This window comes from Macaca nemestrina, chromosome 20 (assembly GCF_043159975.1).
Source record: "Macaca nemestrina isolate mMacNem1 chromosome 20, mMacNem.hap1, whole genome shotgun sequence".
NCBI classification, from domain to species: domain Eukaryota; kingdom Metazoa; phylum Chordata; class Mammalia; order Primates; family Cercopithecidae; genus Macaca; species Macaca nemestrina.
This window is the reverse complement of record NC_092144.1, coordinates 3,910,248-3,931,882: the sequence shown is the minus strand read 5'-3', so window position 1 is coordinate 3,931,882 and position 21,635 is coordinate 3,910,248. Positions and strand designations below refer to the sequence as shown.

The following is a 21,635-nucleotide window of genomic DNA, read 5'->3' as shown; positions in this document are numbered from 1 at the left end:
TCCCCAGCACCTCCCAGGAGTAGCTTTGGTGACCACTTACCAAGCTTCTCCCATTCTCCCTCCTGGGTGGCAGTAGAGGCCAGACCCCAGAAGAAATGGCAGGGGCAGGGGGTGGCCCAGGCAGGGTGGAGGGAGGCCTCTGCCCACCCACAGGCTCCAGGTCACAGCAGCTCTGAGACCCCAGACTGGGAGGGGTGAGGTGTAGCTGCCCCAGCCCTAGGCGCCATCCCCACAGCCTGCTTCCTCCCCCAGTGCCCCTGGACCAGCCAAGCTGCAAGGCGCTGTACGACTTCGAGCCGGAGAATGACGGGGAGCTGGGCTTCCGTGAGGGCGACGTCATCACACTGACCAACCAGATTGACGAGAACTGGTACGAGGGCATGCTGGACGGCCAGTCGGGCTTCTTTCCGCTCAGCTATGTGGAGGTGCTTGTGCCCCTGCCGCAGTGACTCGCCGGCGCCCCCGCCCCACCCCTCCGTCCACACTGGCTGGCACCCTTTGCTGGGTCTCCTGTATTCCACGGAGCCCCTGCTGCCAGGGCAGTGTCTGAGCCTGCTGGCGCCACTTGGGCCCCGGCCCTCGAGGTACTCCCTTAGCAGGGCCCCACACTTGGGTGACGGGGTTTATCTGGGTGGGTGGGGATGCCTGTTTACACTAGCGCTGACCCCCAACCGTGACGGCTCCCTTCCCCACTCCATGGCGCCGGCCTCCTCCCCGCTCCCCAACTCCTCGCCCAGCTGGCCCAGGCGGGGCAACACTAAGGTGCTCTCAGAAACACTAATGTTCCTCCAGGGCAGCCCCCACCTCCATCCTGACCCCACAGGGGCCCGGCCCACTGCCTACCCTCGAGTCCCACAGCCTTAACGGGATGGGATCGAGCATCCCTGTGGGGTGGCTCAGAGACAGGACCCTGGTTTTAAATCCCCTCCCAGCCTGGTGCTGGCGATGGGCCCTGGCCCTACTCCAGGGCCACTGCACTTCCGCCTCACACATGCACTCCTTCTCCCCAAGGCCAGGGCAGAGGGCCTCACCGCCTCCCCGGCCTGCTGTCAGCTTACAGCCTGGGGACAGAGGCCAGCTGGGATCTGCCAGAGGACAGAGAACATGGTCTCCTGCAGGGCCCTGCCTCCCAAGCCCCACCCTTACAAAGCCAAGTACCTTTTCAGCTTTTTAACTGCCCCCAGCCAGGCCCATGGAGGCCTGTGTCACTCTGGCACGAGCTGCCATCACCAGCCACCCACACACCCCCCCCAGCACACCTCGCATGGGACCACAGCCCCAGCCGCAGCTGCGCTACCAAGGGCCAAGCACAAAGGCTCCAGTGAGCGAGTTCCAGTCCCTGGTGGCCAGGCCTCCCCTTGCCAAGCCACTGCCACCCCATCCTGTGGGAAGTGGCCCCAGCCATCTCCTCTAGACCAACACAGGCAGCCCCAGGGTCCCCAGACCCCTGCCCAGATCAGCAGGTCTGTAGCCCCAACATCTGCTTCGTGTTGCCCAATCCAAAATCGATGAAATGGGGGCTCCTCTGGGCTGGGCCACATTCACATTCCCCTCCCTCTGTGGCCCAGTGAAGCCTCTGGACCCCAGGCTCTGCCCTGCACCCCCCTCGTCAGAAGTACATGAGGGGCACAGACACCCGGCAGAGGTGAGCACACAGCCTTGGGCATGGTCCAGGGCAAACTGAAATGTACACCTGAATTTTGTAAACAGAAGTATTAAATGTCTCTTTCTACAGCCCCTTGCCTCATCTTGGTGCAGGGGTGGGCCTGCCACCCACCGCCTTCCCGAGGGGCAGGCTCCCCATGGCCACACACACCCCAGGAGGTCCCCCCGGCACCCCAGGTGCTCAAGGCAGGTGGGATAGGGCTTGAGGCTTTTGTGCCAGTTCCCAGGTGCAGGGGCTGAGGGGTGCCCTGGAGTTTAATGCCCTGCCCTGGAAGTGAGGAAGCAGGGGTGATGGTACCAGCCCGGGCACCCAGCCACCCTCACCCCAGCCTTGGGGAGACCAGCGTGGCTGGCTGCTGCTTCCATTTCTTTATTACCTGAGCCCATCCGGACCCTCCAGACAACTGGAGCCCACCCTGCCCTGGGAGGCTCAGCTCCCCTGCTTAAGGATGCCGCACACCTGCTCCAGAACGTGGCACAGGCTCTGGTCCTTGGGCGTCCTGCTGGCCAAGGAGATCTGAAACAAGGGGGCTGGGCCTCAGGCTGCACCCGGGGGTCCTAGCCAGCCCGGTACCTCACAGTCTACTGTCCAAGTCCAGCATCCTGAGTGATCCCCCCTGAGACCAAGGCATAGGGCTGGGGTCCCGCAGCACAGCCTGCTGCTTACCCAGTGGGGCGGTATGTAACCGGAGGGCCTGGCTCCTGGGGGCAGTGGTGCTGTGTGGAGGGGTGGAGCTTTCTTGCACGCTCCCGATCCTGCCCCCACCTCAGCCCCTCCCTGCCTGGGTCCCAGACACCCATGGGGATACCACAGCCTCCAGAGCTAGCCGAGAGCTGAGCAGAATGAGCCCCTTTCTATGCCAGGTGGAGGGAGACCAGGAACTACTACCCTGAGACACTCAGGGGTGGCCAGGACCCTGGGCCCTCTGCAGGGGAAACACTCCCAAACCCGCTGCTGGGACCTCATCCAGCACTGCAGGAGCTTAAAGCTCCAGAGTCCAATCAAACCTGGCCTGCACCCTGCTGGGGTGGCTGCGGGGTAACCAGGGTCAGGAGCACTCTGCCAGCTGGGCTGTCACGGGCCGCTGAGGCCCACAGGGCTCACTGCTGCCACCTTTCAGGCTGCCCAGGGGCCCCTCCTGGAGCTTCGTTAGGCCTGCAGGGACTTGGGGCTCACCTTAAGCTTGTCGAGGTAGGTGTGCTCCTGGCTCCAGGGTTCCTGGAGCCTCACGAGGTCAGGGGCACCCTTGTAGAACTCCACCAGCAGCATCTACAGGACAGGGGAGCATGGACTCCCAGACTCCCTCCCAGCCGGAGGTACACCAGCCCCTCTCCTGGGGCTCCAGTCTCAGGCAGCCCCGAGACATGAGCCCAGTCACTAAGAAAGCAACCACAGAGATCGGGGAGGCAGCAGCGTTGCCCAGGTGGCTGCCACGAGAGGTCCACCTGGACCTGCACCCACTGAGCCCAGCTCTCCAGAACCACGCAGGCCTGACATGGCCCCCTGGTTCGGCCTCATCCCCAGCAGCGACACCTGTGAGGTCACAGGTTTGATGAACTAGTGTGGGTTTTGTTGGGTTTTTTCCTTGAGATGGAGTCTCACTCTGTGGCCCAGACGGGTACAGTGGTGCGATCTCGGCTCACTGCAACCTCCACCTCCCGGGGTCAAGCGATTCTCCTGCCTCAGCTTCCCAAGTAGCTGGGACTATAGGCACCCGCCACCACTCCTGGGCTAGTTTTTCTATCTTGGTAGAGACAGGGTTTCACCATGTTGGCTAGACTAGTCTCTCCACCTCAGCCACCCAAAGTGCTGGGATTACAGCCGTGAGCCACTATGTCTGGCTTAGTTTAGTGTTTTTAAATGCACATTGAACACATAATTGTTAAGTGTTCATCCAGGTACCACCCAAAGTCCCTGGGGTTTCTCTACTGGACAGCCTGGCAGAAGAGGCCAGCGCCTTGGAGAATAGCAGGTGGGGAGGTGAGGGAGAGCAGAAGTTGGGGCCCTGGTAAGGGCCTGGGACTCTGTCCTGAGTGATGGAAGAAGACCTGACCCAGGCCCCCAAGGCGCCACCAGCCATAGCTTCCCAAGCCCACCAGTGGGAAGCAGACCAGCCCATCTTGTGTGCCCAGCTGCGCACTGCCAGCCCCCGCCTGCCCACCCTGCAGCGAGCTCACCATCTCGTGAAGGATGTCATTGGTCAGGAAGCTGTCCTGGACGTAGGCCATCTCCACGTCCATGGGGATGCCATAGTCACTGGGCCTTTGCTGGCAGGGACACAGACCAGTCAGAGAAGCCTCACTAGCCCCCAGCCCATAGCAGCTGGGGACAACGGGTAGTGCCTGGGCTGGGAATGGGAGAGTGCACACCTCGGCCCAGCTCTGCACCGGGATCGGCACCTGGTGGTGGGACTAGGGAGGCGGGGTAGCATCTTCCCTCCGGGAGAGGCCCCGAAGAGAGCCAGGGCCCTGAAATGACTTCCCAGGGCTGACCTCTGACTTCAGGGCAGGCTTGGGGAGTGAAGCCAGGCTGGGTCAGGAAGGGAGCCCTCTTTGTGCCAAGCAGCCAGCTACCCATGGAGGTCCCCCGCCCAAGCCCTCACCAAAGCCTCGGCAGGGCAGCAGTCATGTCCCCATTTCACAGACAGAGAAACTGGGGCCCCAACTCTCCAGTGGAGCCCGGAACCAGGGGCCCCTGCCTAGTTGTGACCCAAATGCCCCAGTGTCCCTGGGCCCCCCAGGCTCTCCCAGCAGCCCCACCTACCTCGGGAGGAGGCATCACCCAGAAAGGTGAGATCTTGGACTCGGGGCCTAGGTTGCCAGAGTAGTAAGGGGCTGGCAGAGAAGAGGGAGAGAGGGGCTGGGCCTGGGAGGCTCGGCTGGCCCAGCATCCCCCCTCCTTGCTCCCCCCACCGCCCCATCCGGCATACAGCAGAGCAGGGCGAGGCAGGGCTGGAAGCCGTTGCTGGAGCCCTGCAGCCGCAGCTGGTAGTCCATCTGTGCATCGATGTCTTGCAGAGACGGCAGCGCCGGGCTGTGCGGGTGGCTGTGGTACCAGCCCACCAGGGACAGGCCCCGCAGGAACAGGCTCTGGTAGACCTGGGGAGAGAGGCGCAGCTCAGGGGGCACAGGGACCTGAATGGCTCTAGTGAGCTCATGCAGCCGGCCAGCCCTGAATAAACTCCTGCTGTGTATCAGGCCTGGGGACACAGTGATGACCAAGACAGGCCCTGCCCCCACCACCACTGAGTCCAGTGGGAGCTGGAGAGACAGCCAACAAGTCCATCTGTTAATATAAAAGGCGCACCCTGCCACAAAGCTGGGACGTGGAAGTCGTTTTGTTAACTGCTGTAGCCCAGCTTACGGAATAATGGTCACCACACAGTAAGCACTCAACAAATAGTTAAAAATAGGCTGGGCATGGTGGCTCACGCCTGTAACCCCAGCGCTTTGGAAGGCTGAGGTAGGCAGATCACTTGAGGTCAGGAGTTTGAGACCAGCCTGGCAAACATGGAGAAACCCCTTCTCTACTAAAAATACAAAAATTAGCCAGGTGTGGTGGCACGTGTCTGTACTCCCAGCTACTGTGGAGGCTGAGGCAGGAGGATCTCTTGAACCTGGGCAGTTGGCGCTGCAGTGAGCCGTGATTACACCACTGAAGTCCAGCCTGGGCAACAGAGCAAGATCGTGTCTCAAAAAAAGGAAAAGGCCGGACGCGGTGGCTCACGCCTGTTATCCCAGCACTTTGGGAGGCCGAGACGGGCGGATCACGAGGTCAGGAGATCGAGACCATCCTGGCTAACACAGTGAAACCCCGTCTCTACTAAAAAATACAAAAAAACTAGCCGGGCGAGGTGGCGGGCGCCTGTAGTCCCTGCTACTCAAGAGGCTGAGGCAGGAGAATGGTGTAAACCTGGGAGGCGGAGCTTGCAGTGAGCCGATGCCACTGCACTCCAGCCTGGGTGACAGAGCGAGACTCCGTCTCAAAAAAAAAAGAGAGAGAAAAAAAAAAAGAGAAAAATAAAGAATAGCAGCTGGCACTTAAAGTAGCCTTGAATAGATGAGGCCTGGCACTGAGCATTCAATATTGGCAGCCCTTCACTTTTTATTTTTTTAGATATAGGGACTTGCTCTGTCACCCAGGCTGGAATGCAGTGGCACCATCTCAGCTCACTGCAGCCTCAACCTCCTGGACTCAGTCCATCCTCCTGCCTCAGCCTCTCAAATAGATGGAGCATACCACCATGCCTGGCTAATTTTTTTTTATCTTTTTGTAGAGACGGGGTCTTGCTGTGGCCCCAGGCTGGTGTCGAACTCCTGGGCTCCAGCAAACCTCCTGCCTCAGCCTCCCTAAGTGATGGGATGCCAGGTGTGAACGCCTGGATCCGATGACCTTTCATCGAAGCCACTCATTATACAGACAAGGAAACCAAGGCTCTGAGAGGGGAGGGGGCTGGCGAGGTTTCAGCACCAGGGCTAGGAGATCCAAAAGCAGTGCTCTTAGGCTGGGCGCGGTGGCTCACGCCTATAATCCCAGCACTTTGGGAGGCTGATGCAGGTGGATCACCAAAGGTCAGGAGTTCGAGACCAGCCTGGCTAACATGGTGATACCCTGTCTCAACTAAAAATACAAAAATTAGCTGGTCATGGTGGCGCACACCTGTAATCCTAGGTATTCAGGAGGCTGAAGCAGGAGAATCGCTTGAATCCAGAAGGTGGAGGTTGCAGTGAGCCAAGATCACACCCTACACTCCATCCTGGGCGACAGAGCGAGACTGTCTCAAGGAAAAAAAAAAAAAAAAAAGGCCACGCGCAGTGGCTCACACCTTTAATCCCAGCACTGTGGGAGGCTGAGGTGGACAGATCACAAGGTCAAGAGATTGAGACCATCCTGGCCGGGAGCAGTGGCTCACACCTGTAATCCCAACACTTTGGGAGGCCAAGGTGGGTAGATCATGAGGTAAAGAGATCAAGACCATCCTGACCAACATGGTGAAACCCTGTCTCTACTAAAAATACAAAAAATTAGCCAAGTGTGGTGCCACGCGCCTGTAGTCCCAGCCACTTGGGAGGCTGAGGCAGGAGAATTGCCTGAGCCCAGGAGGTGCAGGTGGCAGTGAGCCGAGATCGCGCCACTGCACTCCAGCCTCAGTAACAGAGCAAGACTCCGTCTCAAACAACAAAACAACAACAAAAAAGCAGTGTTCTTCACCCTTCACCGTGGGGTCCCAGGCTCAGAGGCAGGCATACTCACCTGCACACTTGCTGGGTGTTGACACTGCCAACCACTGGGCAGTTGCCAGGACAGCTATGTCCCTTCCCAACCCTCCCCAGAATGCCACCTCCCAGGCAGCCCCTCACCTCCTCTTCGATGGCAGCTGCAGTCTCTGCATCCCCAAGCCGACTCCGACAAGGGAAGGCTCTGAGCACCGTCAGCACTGTGGGGAGGGGCAGCTGTGACCCCGTGACCCCGGTCCCCCAACGCCCCCTGCCCACCTGGCCCTGGATACCCACTCTGGCTGTTGATGTCCCAGCGGCCCCCCAGGTAACCCACGACCTCACTCCGCGTCAGGTGGCTGTGGAAGTCCTGGGGAAGGGAGCAACAGCAGAAGACTGGCTCAGGCTGTGGCCCTGCCCCAATGCTGGAGCCAGCCTGTGCCCTCATTCTCCTTTTTTGAGACTTGAGTTTTGCTCTGTCACCCAGGTTGGAGGGCAGTGGCACGATCTCAGCTCACCACAAACTCCACCTCCCCAGATCAAGCGATTCTCCTGTCTCAGCCTCCCAGGTAGCTGGGATTACAGGCATGCACCACCACGCCCAGCCAAGTTTTGTATGTTTAGTAGAGATGGGGTTTCAGTGTTGCTCAGGCTGGTCTCGAACTCCTGAGTTCAGGTGACCGGCTGCCTCAGCTTCCCAAAGTGCTGGGATTATGGGTGTGAGCCACCGCGCCTGGCCATGCACCCTCCTTCATACATTTATTGAGCACCCACAGTGTACCAGTAGCAAACAAAGCAGACAAGGTCCCAGGTCTCATGGAGCTGATACGCAGGGGAGCCCTACCCGCTGCCACTGACTGGGCTCCCCAGGCCCCTGCCCAGGCCTGGGAACCCCTTGCCCCTGGACAAGGTGGGCCACACACCAGCAGGAACAGCACGTTGCTGGAAACAGCCACATTGAACGGCTGGAACTTGTTGATGGCTGCAAAGGATGTTACTTCCACCAGGGTGTGGGGGTTCCTGTAGGGGCCAGGAGGGTCACATAGTCTCAGGAACCCCCAGGCTCTTCCCTCGCCCCCACGCTGACTCCCCCCACCCCACAGCTCTGAGGATCTGAGGCTCTGTCCCACCCCCCATCCCTGCCCTTGCTACCCTCAGACCAGCAAGAGATCCAGGTGAGCTGGGGCACGGGCAGAGCTTGAGGTGAGTCTGACCTGGCTGAGTCGCGGCTGCCCAGCATGCAGTAGCGGACCGGGACCCGGATCTTGCTGTCCACCCGCTTCCCTGGGGTTGTGGCCTCTGGGAGGAGAAAAAGGCAGGGTCAGTCCCTCCCCAGCCCAAGTTGGAACAAACTAGGTGGCCACTGGGTGTGGTGGTGCATGCCTATAATCCCAGTGCTGAAGCAGGAGGATCGCTTGAGCATGGGAGGTTGAGGCTGCAGTGAGCTGTGATCACACCACTGCACTCCAGCCTGGGTTACAGAGTGAGACTCTTGTCTACAAAAAAGAAATTTTTTTTCACTTGAAAGCTGAGGTGGGAGGATTGCTCAAGTCCAGGAGTTCAAGACCAGCCTGGACAAGATGATGAGCTCTCTGAAAAAAAAAAATACAGGCTGGGCGTGGTGGCTCACGCCTGTAATCCCAGCACTTTAGGAGGCCGAGGAGGGCGGATCACGAGGTCAGGAGATGGAGACCATCCTGGCTAACATGGTGAAACCCCATCTATACTAAAAATACAAAAAACTAGCCGGGCGTGGTGGCGGGCATCTGTAGTCCCAGCTACTCGGGAGGCTGAGCTTGCAGTGAGCCGAGATTGTGCCACTGCACTCCAGCCTGGGTGACAGAGTGAGACTCCATCTCAAAACAAAAAAAAATGGCCGGGCGCAGTGGCTCAAGCCTGTAATCTCGGCATATTGGGAGGCCGAGACGGGCGGATCACGAGGTCAGGAGATCGAGACCATCCTGGCTAACACAGTGAAACCCCGTCCCTACTAAAAAATACAAAAAAACTAGCCGGGCGAGGTAGCGGGCGCCTGTAGTCCCAGCTACTCGGGAGGCTGAGGCAGGAGAATGGTGTAAACCCGGGAAGCGGAGCTTGCAGTGAGCTGAGATCCGGCCACTGCACTCCAGCCTGGGCGACAGAGTGAGACTCCGTCTCAAAAAAAAAGAAAAAAAAAAAAAAAATTAGCCGGGTGTGGTGGCGCATGCCTGTGGTCCCAGTTACTCAGGAGGCTGAGGTGAAAGGATCACTTGAACCCAGGAGGTCGAGGCTGCAGTTAGCCATGATTGCATCATTGTACTCTGCCTGGGGGACAGCAAAACCCTGTCTCAAAAAAGAGAGGTACAGTGGCTCATGCCTGCAATCCCAGCACTCTGGGAGGTCGAGGCAGGTGGATCACCTGTGTTCAGGAGTTCAAGACCAGCCTGGACATCATTGTGAAACCCCGTCTCTACTAAAAATACAAAAGTTAGTCAGGCGTGGTGGCGTGCACCTATATAGTCCCAGCTACTTGGGAGACTAAGGCAGGAGAATCGCTTGAATCCGGGAGGTAGAGGTTGCAGTGAGCCGAGATTGCGCCACTGCACTCCAGCCTGGGCGACAGAGAGAGACTCCATCACAAAAAAAATAAATACATACATATAATAAAATAAAATAAAATCCAGCACTTGAGCTTGAGAAGTCAGGCAGCCAGTGAAATTGGGCAGTAGGACTGTCTCCAGCCCAGGCCTCGCCGGGTTCCAGACTCACGGCCCAGCTGCCTCTCCATGTTGCCATCTTGGGGGTCCTAGGGAAAGATCAAGGCCCAACCTCTCCCCAGCCTCCTCCCCAACCCGAGCTGTACCCGCCCCCCAGCCTGCTTCCCCTACCCACGCCTCTCACCCGGGTGGGCAGGCTCTGAAGGGTTCTTCCCCGGTGGTCTCCGACTCTTGTCCTCTGCTGAGACCCCCGCCAGAACGTCCTCCTCCTCCTCTTCCATCAGCAACTCCTCCTCCTCCCCTTCACTGGCTGGGCTCTGGAGGGGTTAGGGGTCAGGGACAGTTGTGGGACCCTTGGCTGGGTGCCCCCTACTCTCCCTACTAAGTCCCACCCCAGCCCTTCGGCCTAAGCCGTAGGTGTCATTGCCCCAGCTGACCACTAGAGGGAGGGAGGGAGCAGAGAAGGTCTTAAGCTAAGACCTCACATTTTACTCATTTATATATTTGTAATTTATGTATGTATTTTTGAGACGGAGTCTCACTCTGTTGCCCAGACTGGAGTACATTGGTGTGATCTCGGCTCACTGCAAGCTCCGCCTCCCGGGTTCACACCATTCTCCTGCCTCAGCCTCTGGAGTAGCTGGGATTACAGGCGCCCGCCACCACGCCTGGCTAATTTTGTATGTAGAGATAGGATTTCTCCATGTTGGTCAGACGGGTCTCGAACTCCAGACCTCAAGTGATCCGCCCACCTCGGCCTCCCAAAGTGCTGGGACTACAGGCATGAGCCACCACACCCGGCTGACCGCGGTTTTTTTTTTTTTTTTTTTTTTTTTTTTTTTTTTTTTTGAGACGGAGTCTCGCTCTGTCACCCAGGCTGGAGTGCAGTGGCGCGATCTCGGCTCACTGCAAGCTCCGCCTCCCGGGTTCACGCCATTCTCCTGCCTCAGCCTCCCGAGTAGCTGGGACCATAGGCGGCCGCCACCACGCCCGGCTAGTTTTTTTTTTTAGTTTTACTAGAGACGGGGTTTCACCATGTTAGCCAGGATGGTTTCCATCTCCTGACCTCGTGATTCGCCCGCCTCGGCCTCCCAAAGTGCTGGGATTACAGGCGTAAGCCACTGCGCCCGGCCTGACCTCGCATTTTATAATACAAGCCCTGCAACCTAGGGTGAGCACCGCATTTATGCCTAGTGTTCCATTATTGGAACGCCAAGCATATGGGAGCTATTTACATCCAACTGCTCAAAGTCTTCGCCAAGGTCTGATTGCAAAAATTCAAAGAATTGCAACCTCAGGCATAAATGGATTTAAACTCTCTGAACTCTTTCTTTCCTTTTTTTTTTTGAGACAGGGTCTCACTCTGTCACCCAGCCTGGAGTGCAGTGGCATGATCTTGGCCCACTGCAACCTCTGCCTCCCGGGCTCAAGCCATTCTCCTGCCTCAGCCTCCTGAGTAGCTGGGAGTACAGTTGTCCACCACCACGCCTGGCTAATTTTTGTCTTTTTAGTAGAGATGAGGTTTTGCCATGTTGGCCAGGCTGGTCTCAAACTCCTGACCTCAAGTGACCCACCCGCCTCGGCCTCCCAAAGTGCTGGCATTACAGGTGTGAGCCCGGCCGCCAACTCTGTTCTTATCTGTAAAAGGGCATAATGACCTCTGACCCCATGAATGACCCCATGGGGTCATTTCATCAGGGTGAAATGAAATCATGCGCACAAATCATTTAGCATACACACAGATGCTCCGTTCATTGAGTGAGCTAGCACCATACATAGATGATTTTAATGTCTTTCAGTAACCTTTCCTCCCAGCCGGGCATGGTGGCTCACGTCTGTAATCCCAGCACTTTGGGAGGCTGAGGTTGGTGGATCACTTGAGGTCAGAAGTTCGAGACCAGCCTGGCCAACATGGTGAAGCCCTATCTCTACTAAAAATACAAAAATTAGTCAAGCGTGGTGGTGCACACCTGCAATCCCATCTACTCAGGAGGCTGAGGCAGGAGGATCACTTGAACCCAGGAGGCGGAGGTTGCAGTGAGCTCAGATCACACCATTGCACTCTAGCCTGCGTGATGGAGCGAGACTCTTGTCTAAAACAATAAAAATTAAAAATAACCTCTCCTCCGGTTCTGTCCTAAACCACCCTTGTGGAGGCGACCTCTCTGGGTCACATCTCAGTTCCTGTCCTCGTCACCTTCTCGGCAGCATCCGACCCAGCGCATCCTCCTACCTACAGGGACATGGTCCTCACATGACCCCCGGATCCCATGCTCGCCTGGCTCCCTCTCACCTCCCCTCTCCCTGTTGCTGGCCCCAGGCTGGGTTTTCAGGCCTCCTCCCTCCACACCCCTCCCAGGTGGCCTCGTCCCCTCTCAGGGCTCCAAATCCTGTCTACACCCAATGTTGCCCAGGGTCCTGTCTCCAGCCCAGGTCTCGCCCGGCTCCAGACTCAGGGCCCAGCTGCCTCTCCATGTCTCCATGTGGGGCCTCACAGGGTCACACTCAACACAGCCATGCTGGGCCCAATGAACACCCAAATCTGCCCTTCCCACATCCCCCAGTTTTGGCAGCTCCATCCACCCACTTGCTCAGGACTCCAGCATCTGATCTATCAGCAAACCTGGCGGATACACTTCCAAAAATACCGGGAACCTGCCCACTTTTTCCCTGCTTCATGGCTGGCCTGGGCCACTCCATCATCCCTCACCTGGACCAGCTCCCTCACCTCTGTCCTAGTCCCTAGATCCCACCCTCACCCCCGACAGTCTAGTCCCCGCAGCAGCCACCAGAGAACGCCTGTGAGCACCTCAGTCAGATCCTGTCCTTCCTCTGCCTGCATCATTCCATGGCTCCCACCTTCCTCCAGGTCAAAGCCCAAGTTCTCCCCATGACCCACAAGGACCTGCATGACCGGCCCTGTCCCCTTCCCATCCTCCCAACCTCCTTCTCTCCCCCTTACTCACTCGGCTCCAGCCACACAAGGTCGTCACTGTTCCTCCAACACACCAGGCAGAGTCGTGACCCAGGGCCTTTGCAGGGGCTGTTTCCCAGAAGTCATCATAGCTCCCTCCCTCCCTCCCCACCTTCAGTTCTCTGTTCAAATGTCACCTTCTCAGTGAAGCCTCCCCTGACTACCTTCTTCCCCCACAACACCACCCAAAGACAGGGGTTTTTTACTTCTTTGCCCTCTGCTTTATGTACAGTGCTTAAAACAGGGCTTGCGCACAGTTGGCGCTTACTGAATACATACTGAAAGAATAGTTTCCTGTGTCAACTTAGCTAGGCAACAGTGCCTGGTAATTTAATGGAACACTGATCTAGGCATTACTTCGATGGCATTTGTTACATGTGATTCACTTCTACAGTAAGGTGACTTTCAGAAAGGACATTGCTCTTGACCAGGCTCCACAGCTCACGCCTGCAATCCCAGCACTTTGGGAGGCAGAGGCGGGTAGATCACCTGAGGTCAGGAGTTTGAGACCAGCCTGGCCAACATGGTGAAACCCCATCTCTACTAAAAATACAAAAATTAGCTGGGTGTGGTAGTGGACATCTGTAATCCCAGCTACTCAGGAGGCTGACAGGAAATCGCTTGAACCCAGGAGGTGGAGGCTGCAGTGAGCCGAGATCACACCACTGCACTCCAGCCAGGGCAACAGAGTGAGACTGTCTCAAAAAAAAAAAAAAAAATTTACGAAAACAGACCCAGCTGGTCTTGGCGGCTCACACCTGTAATCCCAGCACTTTGGGAGGCAGAGGTGGGCGGACCACCTGAGGTCAGGAGTTCAAGACCAGCCTGACCAACATGGAGAAACCCCGTCTCTACTAAAAATACAAAATTAGCTGGGCATGGTGGTGGGAGCCTGTAATCCCAGCTACTCGGGAGGCTGAGGCAGAAGAATGGCCTAAACCCAAGAGGCAGAGGTTGCGATGAGCCAAGATCGCGCCATTGCACTCCAACCTGGGCAACGAGCGAAACTCCATCTCAAAAAAATAAAATAAAATAAAGAAAAGAAAAGAAAAGAAAAGAGACCCAGTCACTGAGCCACTAAGGACTTTGCAGCCTCACCTTGAACACCCTCACTTCCCACTGCTCCATCCATACCACCCACCTTCTCCCACCACCAATGCCTTCCACAGGCCGTTCCCACCAAGGAAAAGGAACTGTGGCTGGTTGTGGTGGCTCATGCCTGTAATCCTTGCACTTTGGGATACCAAAGCGGGTGGATCACTTGAGGTCAGGAGTTCAAGCCCAGCCTGACCAACATGGTGAAACCCCATCTCTACTAAAAATACAAAAATTAGCTGGGTGTGGGGGCGCACGCTTGTAGTCCCAGTTACTGGGGAGGCTGAGGCAGAATTGTGTGAACCCGTGAATGGGAGGTTGCAGTGAGCCAAGACCACGGCACTGCACTCCAGCCTGGATGACAGAGCGAGACTCCATCTCAAAAACGGAATTGTATCTTTCGTCCACTATCCAGAACCTCCACTCTTTCGACCCCTTTGCTGATGCAAGTAACAGTGATGACCTGCTTCCTGCTGGCACTGAGGATTGTATCCATATAAGAATTCAACAGAGTCCAGGCACGGTGGCTCACACCTGTAATCCCAGCAGTTTGGGAGGCTGAGGCAGGTGGATCACGAGGTCAGGAGTTCAAGACCAGCCTGGCCAAAATGGTGAAACCCCGTCTCTACAAAAAATAAAAAAATTAGCCAGGCGCGGTGGCTCAAGCCTGTAATCCCAGCACTTTGGGAGGCCGAGACAGGTGGATCACGAGGTCAGGAGATCGAGACCATCCTAGCTAACACAGTGAAACCCCGTCCCTACTAAAAAATACAAAAAAAAAACACTAGCTGGGCGAGGTGGCGGGCGCCTGTAGTCCCAGCTACTCGGGAGGCTGAGGCAGGAGAATGGCGTAAACCCGGGAGGCGGAGCTTGCAGTGAGCTGAGATCCGGCCACTGCACTCCAGTCTGGGCGACAAAGCGAGACTCCGTCTCAAAAATAAATAAATAAATAAATAAATAATAAAATAAAAATAAAAATAAAAAAATTAGCCAGGCCTGGTGGCGGGCACCTATAATTCCAGCTACTTGGGAGGCTGAGGTGGAGAATGGCGTGAACCCAGGAGGCAGAAGCTGCAGTGAGCCAAGATCACGACACTGCACTCCAGCCTGGGTGACACAGCGAGACTCCATCTCAAAAAAAAAAAAAGAGAATTCAACAGAGAAATAGAAGGAAAACCCTTACTACTGTCCAAGAGATCAGAGACGATTATGATAAAAAGAAACTAGTGAAGGTGTTTAAGAAGAAATTTAGGTCGGGTGCGATGTCTCATGCCTATAATCTCAGCACTTTGGGAGGCTGAGGGGGGCGGATCACAAGGTCAGGAGTTTGGGAACAGCCAGACCAACATGGTGAAACCCCATCTCTACTAAAACTACAAAAAGTAGCCGGGCGTGGTGGTGCATGCCTGTAATCCCAGCTACTCAAGAGGCTCAGGCAGGAGAATCACTTGAACCTGGGAGGCAGAGGTTGCAGTGAGCCAAGACTGCACCATTGCACTCCAGCCTGGGCAACAGAGCGAGACTCCGTCTCGAAAAAAAAAAAAAGAAAAGAAATTTGCAATTTGCCCGCCTGCAATGATGCTGTAATTGAGCATCCAGAATATGGATAAGTCAGCTGGGCTTGGTGGCTCACGCCTGTAATCCCAGCATTTTGGGAGGCCAAGGCGGGCGGATCCCCTGATGTCAGGAGTTCGATACCAGTCTGGCCAACATGGTGAAACCCTATCTCTACTAAAAATATAAAAATTTGGCTGGGCGCGATGGCTCAAGCCTGTAATCCCAGCACTTTGGGAGGCCGAGACGGGCGGATCATGAGGTCAGGAGACTGATACCATCCTGGCTAACATGGTGAAACCCCGTCTCTACCAAAAAAATACAAAAAACTAGCCGGGCGAGGTGGCGGGCGCCTGTAGTCCCAGCTACTCGGGAGGCTGAGGCAGGAGAATGGCGTAAACCTGGGAGGCGGAGCTTGCAGTGAGCTGAGATCTGGCCACTGCACTCCAGCCTGGGCGACAGAGTGAGACTCCGTCTCAAAAAAAAAAAAAAAAAAAAAATTAACCGGGTGTGGTGGTGGGCACCTGTAATCCCAGCTACTCGGGAGACTGAGGCAGGAGAATCATTTGAACCAACCCGGGAGGTAGAGGTTGCAGTGAGCAGGATCATGTCGAGGGTCAGGGGTTTTTTGCCACTGCGCCCGGCAGGTTCATGGGTTTTAAGTGCTTGTGGCTCACTGAAGCTTAAGTGAGGATTGCCTTGCAATGAGTAGAATTTCCTTTCTGTCCTTTGTCACAAGTTTAAAAACCTCACAGCTTGTATAAGGTAAGCAGTTGTGGTCTGCTTTTTTTTGTTTGTTTTTTTGTTTTTTTTGAGACGGAGTCTTGCTCTGTCGCCCAGGCTGGAGTACAGTGGCGCGATCTCGGCTCACTGCAAGCTCTGCCTCCCGGGTTCACGCCATTCTCCTGCCTCAGTCTCCTGAGCAGCTGGGACTACAGGCGCCCGCCACCACGCCTGGCTAATTTTTTGTATTTTTAGTAGAGATGGGGTTTCACCGTGTTAGCCAGGATGGTCTCGATCTCCTGACCTTGTGATCCGCCCGCCTCAGCCTCCCAAAGTGCTGGGATTACAGGCGTGAGCCACCGCGCCCGGCTGTGGTCTGCTTTTAACGGGGACTAGTGTTAACGCCTTCATGCAATAAACTTCATACATAAAAAGTTTATAAAAGCATGTACGAAAAGAAGAAAGGACGTTACTCCTGATACTACGGGTGGGCTTCATCCAATCAGTTGAAGGCCATAAGAGCAAACACAGAAAAAGAAACAAGATTTTGCCACAAGACTACAGCATCTGCTCCTGCCTCAGTCTCCTGCCTGCCCTACAGATTTCACACATGGGCATTATTCACATCTCCATTTTGGGGTTTTGTTTATTTTTGAGATGGAGTCTCACTCTGTCGCCAGACTGGAATGCAGTGGCGTGATCTCGGCTCACTGCAACCTCCACCTAGCAAGTTCAAGCGATCCCTCTGCCTCAGCCTCCCAAGTAGCTGGGACTACAGGCGCGCACCACCACACCTGGCTAATTTTTTGTATTTTTAGTAGAGATGAGGTTTCACCATGTTGGCCAAGATGGTCTCGATCTCTTCACCTTGTAATCTGCCTGCTTCGGCCTCCCAAAGTGCTGGGATTACAGGCGTGAGCCACTGCACCTGGCCTACCATCTCCATTTCACATAAGGAAAAAAAAGCATTGGCCAGTGCAGTAGCTCACGCCTATAATCCCAAGAGTTTGGGAAGCCCAGGTGGGAGGATCGCTGGAGGCCAGGAGTTTGAGACCAGCCTAGGCAAACTCCTAGGTGAAACCTCATCTCTGCTAAAAATCCAAAAATTAGCCAGGTGTGTTGGCGGATGTCTGTAGTCCAGCTACAAGGAAGGCTGAGGTGGGAGGATTGCGTGAGCCCAGGAGGTGAAGGCTGCAGTGAGCCGAGATGGGGGCGCTGCACTCCAGCCTGGGCCACAGAGTGAGACCCTGTCTCAAAAAAAAAAAAAAAAAAAGAAAAAGAAAAAAACTAAGGTACACAAAGGGTTCTTGGCCAAGTTCACCCGGCTGGTGAACACTCAAAGAACATCTATTATTATAGCATTTGAAGTTCCCCAGGGCCCCTCTGGTCCCTGCCAACATTTCCAGCCCCCTCAGCCACCCACGACACCAGCATGTCTGTCTTCTTGCCTACGTGACTTTGCATATGCCATTCCATCCTTCTAGAAAGCTCTTCCCTAGCCGGGGGTGGTGGCGGGCGCCTATAGTCCCAGCTACTCAGGAGGCTGAGGCAGGAGAATGGCGTGAACCCAGGAGGCAGAGCTTGCAGTGAGGCAAGATCACGTCACTGCACTCCAGCCTGGGCAAGAGTGAGACTCAGTCTCAAAAAAAAAAAAAAAAAAGAAAAGAAAAGAAAGCCCTTCCCTTCAAGTTGCTCTGAAAAACTCCTGTTCATCCCTCAAAGCCCAAGCTCCCATGTCCCCTCTCTCCACCCCAGTCTTGGAGGGATGGAAGAGGCATGTCACATGGTAAGGGCTCCATCCATGTTTGTATATATTACTATAATACCTCCTCCTGAGACAGCTGTGTCAGGCTGGGCACCCCTCATTCCACAGTGACCTGGGCGGCTTCCTGGAGGAGGCTGCAGCACATACCTCATCAGCAGCAGTGGCAGGCGTGTGCAGCTGGTGCAGCCGGAGCCAGGTGGCCTTGTACTTGTCCAGTTTCTGGCCTTTGTACTTGACAGAGGCCCAGCCACAGCCCGACTTCTTGGCAGGGTTCACCAGCTTCTTGCAGTGGGTGGCCCAGGCGCTGGGTGAGTTGAAGATCTGCCCAGTCTCCTGCCACATGATCCTTCCGTCTGGCTGCAGGTCGCCCAGGAACTTCTTCCCCTGCAGTGACAGTCAGCTGGCTGGGCCTGGGACCAACATCCACCATGCCCTCTCTCCCAGGGGTCCTCCCAAGCCCCACACTCCCTGAGGCATCCCTTTACAGGACTTTCAGGAACGCCTCCCAGGACGGCTGCAGGGCCTCCTCAGTGCCTGGGACTCCAGTTCCACACACCTGATCGGCCTGCACGAAGCTGCCAGCAGGTACCTGCACCCCGCCCACCAGGACCAACAAACCCCTAAGATCGGGGACAGGGTCTGTCTGTCTTGATCACTGCTGTGTCTCTAGGATGCAACACACTCAGCAGTTGCTCAATTCAGAAACTCCCATTCACAAGGTGAACAACGTGCTCCCATTCACAAACAATAATGATAGCAGTAATAGTAATAACACAGGGCCGGGCGCCATGGCTTACGCCTGTAATCCCAGCATTTTGGAAGGCTGAGGCGGGCAGATCACCTGAGGTCAGGAGTTTTGAGACCAGCCTGGCCAACATGGTGAAACCCCGTCTCAAGTAAAAATATAAAAATTAGCCAGGCGTGGTGGCAGGTGCCTGTAATCCCAGCTACTCAAGAGGCTAAGGCAGGAGAATTGCTTGAACTGGGAGGCGGAGGTTGCAGTGAGCCAAGATCATGCTACTGCACTCCAGGCTGGGCAACAGTCTGAGACTCCATCTCAAAAAAAAAAAAAAAAAAAAAAAAAAATGCCAGGTGCCGTGGCTCAAGCCTGTAATCCCAGCACTTTGGGAGGCTGAGGCGGGCGGACCACGACGTCAGGAGTTCGAGACCAACCTGGCCAATATAGTGAAACCCTGTCTCTACTAAAACTACAAAAAAAAAAAAAAAAGTGAGCCAGGCGTGGTGGCGCATAGCTGTAGTCCCAGCTACTCGGGAGGCTGCGGCAGAAGAATCGCTTGAACTGGGAGGCAGAGCTTGCAGTGAGCCGCGATAGCGCCACTGCACTCCAGCCTGGGCCACAGAGCGAGACTCTGTCTCAAAAAAAAAAAAAAAAAAAAAAAGTAATAGCGACCACAAAGAAAGCGCTTAGCACGTGGCAGGCGCCTGCTAAAGGCTTCATTCATTTAACCCTCCCCTAATTTTCCCATGGTGGGGAAATATTCCATTTTATGGCTGGGAAACTGCAAGAAGGCCGCGGGGTGTTGCCCATCTGACCCTGGGCGGGTGGCGGCTCCTTTCTGAGCCTCAGTTTCTCCTTTGTGGGATGGGGTGTTTGGAAATCTACGTCCTCCCAATCAGAAGGACCCATCTGTGCCTCAGATTCCCCTCTCCACATGGGGCTTGTCCTGCAACAAGAGCTCCGGGCCTCAGTGTCCCCTCCACAGGAGCTCCTCCTGCAGGAAAAGAGCTCCGGGCCTGTTTTCCCTCCCCACACTGGGGCTTGTCCTAAAGCAAGGGAGCTCCAGGCCTCAGTCTCCCCCTCCTCACACCGGGGCTCTTCCTGCAGCCAAGGGAGCTCTGGGCCTCAGTTTCCCCTCCCCACACCGGGGCTCGTCCCTCAGCAGGGACGCTCCGGGCCTCAGTTTCCCCTCCCTACACTGCGGCTTGTCCTGCAGCAAGGGAGCCCCGGGCCTCAGTTTCCTCTTCTTGCCCGAGCCGCGAAGGGACGAGGGAGGCGGGGTGCTCACCAGGTAGTAGATGGACAGCACCCCGGCGCCGGGCTCCAGCAGCGCGTCTTTGAGGAGCACCCGCAGCGTGACCGCGCGCCTGGTGAACGCGCCCCCCGGCCCGCCGCAGCCCCCCGCCCCGGCCCCGCCGCCGCCTCCTCCGCTGCCGCTACTGCCGCCGCCGCCGCCACTGCGTCCGCCGCCCGCTCCTGCATTCGGCCGCTCGGGGTCCTCGGCCTCCGCCTCGTCCTCGTCCTCCTCCGGCGCCTCCTCGCCCGCGCCGCCCGCCGGGGACAGCGGCTCCGGAGCTGCGGACAGCGAGAGGCTGCAGGGAGGCCGCGCGCCCGCAGCAGCTGCAGCCCCGCGCCCCGCGCCTCCGCCCCGCCGGGCCCGCCGTACCTGCCATGGCCGCGCCTCCCCGCGCCCGGAGCCCCAGACTCCGGCTTCCCGGCACGTGACGCGGCCCCGCCCCGGAGAGGGGAGGGGGGCCCCAACCATTGGCCGGCGCCGGGGTCGGGGGAAGGACTCGGTGCGCTGGGGTGGGCGGGGAAACTGAGGCCTCCGGGCTGTCCACGCGGGAGAGACCGGGAACTCAGCCCTCCGGGAACATTCGGCAAACTGAGGCTTGAAGCACCGCTCCATGGGGACGGGGTGGTGACCGGGAGCTCATTGGTGCTAATGGGAAAACTGAGGCCTCGCTGTCCAGGGATAGAGGTTGCAAGGTGGAAGCCTGGGGCGGGTGCGCGAGTGGCCCAGCCTGCTGCAAGGAGAGGAGAAGCTGAGGCCTGCGACCACCGCACTTGAGAAACTCAGAGGCCTCGGTCTTTAGGGCCAGGGGAGAAACTGAGGTCCGGGGGAACAATGGGGACTCCAATAGGCAACAGCCTCGCGCAGACGCAGGTGGAGTCAAAATGCTCCAGCCGGCCTCAGTTGCTAAAGAATTAACTCGCACCCTCCTGGGCGGCCCTCGACTGATTCCGTGATTGGACCGTAGCGGAGCCGGCCAGCCAATGATAAGAGTCTCATTTATTTCACCCTCAACCAATCGATAACAAGCTGCTGCATTCCCGCACCAACCAATCCGTATTAACTTTCTGATTACACCAACTCGGATTTGACCAATGGGCAGACGTCCACATAAGCCAATCAGCAGAAACCCTTAGTTCAGAGCGCAAACCATCAGAGGCAGGGACCGGACTTACCAGCCAATCAGCTCCGGGTATAAGGCCAGCCGAGTCCAGCCCTCCATACCCTTGGGCGGAGCAGGGGGCGGGGCCGGGCTGGTTGCGCGCCGGATCAGTGTATCCCCGGCCTTTGTCACCTACCTTGTTTAGGGAAATTCGTCCTCGACCCTGTCCTGGGACCTTCGTCCCCAAGCCTGAGCGCTGGGATTTCCCTCAGTCCCTGGCAGGGCTGAAAGTCCAGGATGGGGACTTCCTAAAGCTCCGGGACGCCGTGGGATGGGCTCAAATACGGGTGGCTTTGCCCAGACCGCAGTCGGGAAGTGGGAACTGGACAGTAGGGGTGCGAGGGAGGCTCTCCAGGGTGCTCGGGAATGTTCTCAGGAAGAAGACTTAACATAGAGCAAGAGCTGGGTACATGTGAACTATTGTTATTATCATTATTATTGTTCAGCCCAGGCACCCTTTAGGGGCCCCACCCTGACCAGCCAACAACCGGCATCCCCAAGGCCTCCAGACGCAGCATGGCCCAAACCGACCTCAGTTTATTTCCCCAAGTCCTTACACACATTCTCTTTGGCTTTTGCCCCTCCCCTGGCTTCCAAAACCCTGAGCCACACCTCCAGCCTCTTGCACCCGAATCCTGGCCGAATCCTGGCCGTCGCAATGGGTCTCAGGCCTCCAAACTCATGCCCCACCCTGTCGGTCTTCCACCGTTGCCCCAGAGGGCTCTTTCTAAGATGCACCTGTTGCCACTGT

General features: G+C 56.7%; 2 protein-coding genes across 5 annotated transcripts in view; one reads left to right on the top strand and one right to left on the bottom strand.

Moving 5' to 3' along the window:
* The window catches only part of LOC105485289 (SH3 domain containing GRB2 like 1, endophilin A2), a 39,362-nt gene extending 37,628 nt beyond the window's left edge, over nt 1–1,734 (top strand). For all 3 annotated transcript variants that reach the window (XM_011747576.2, XM_011747581.3, XM_011747568.3), the window contains exon 10: nt 253–1,734. In XM_011747576.2, coding sequence (XP_011745878.1) covers nt 253–449 — 197 coding nt within the window. In that variant the 3' untranslated portion in view covers nt 450–1,734. The remainder of the gene's footprint in view (nt 1–252) is intronic.
* A 285-nt stretch (nt 1,735–2,019) lies between these two features.
* LOC105487154 (MPN domain containing) lies at nt 2,020–20,134 on the bottom strand. 2 transcript variants are annotated; one of them, XM_071086873.1, is made up of 13 exons: nt 20,095–20,134; nt 19,717–20,003; nt 17,837–18,073; nt 9,763–9,895; nt 8,097–8,181; nt 7,806–7,902; nt 7,180–7,252; nt 7,027–7,103; nt 4,596–4,764; nt 4,430–4,500; nt 3,844–3,933; nt 2,843–2,935; nt 2,020–2,182 (listed from the first exon to the last, which is right to left on the bottom strand). In XM_071086873.1, exons 1-13 carry the CDS (start codon nt 20,099–20,101, stop codon nt 2,096–2,098), a joined length of 1,506 nt encoding a protein of 501 aa, XP_070942974.1. In that variant the 5' UTR covers nt 20,102–20,134; the 3' UTR covers nt 2,020–2,095. The 2 variants fall into 2 exon arrangements, with proteins under 2 accessions (XP_070942974.1, XP_070942975.1); XM_071086874.1 differs by lacking the exons at nt 7,027–7,103; nt 7,180–7,252.
* Nucleotides 20,135–21,635: the final 1,501 nt, after the last annotated feature.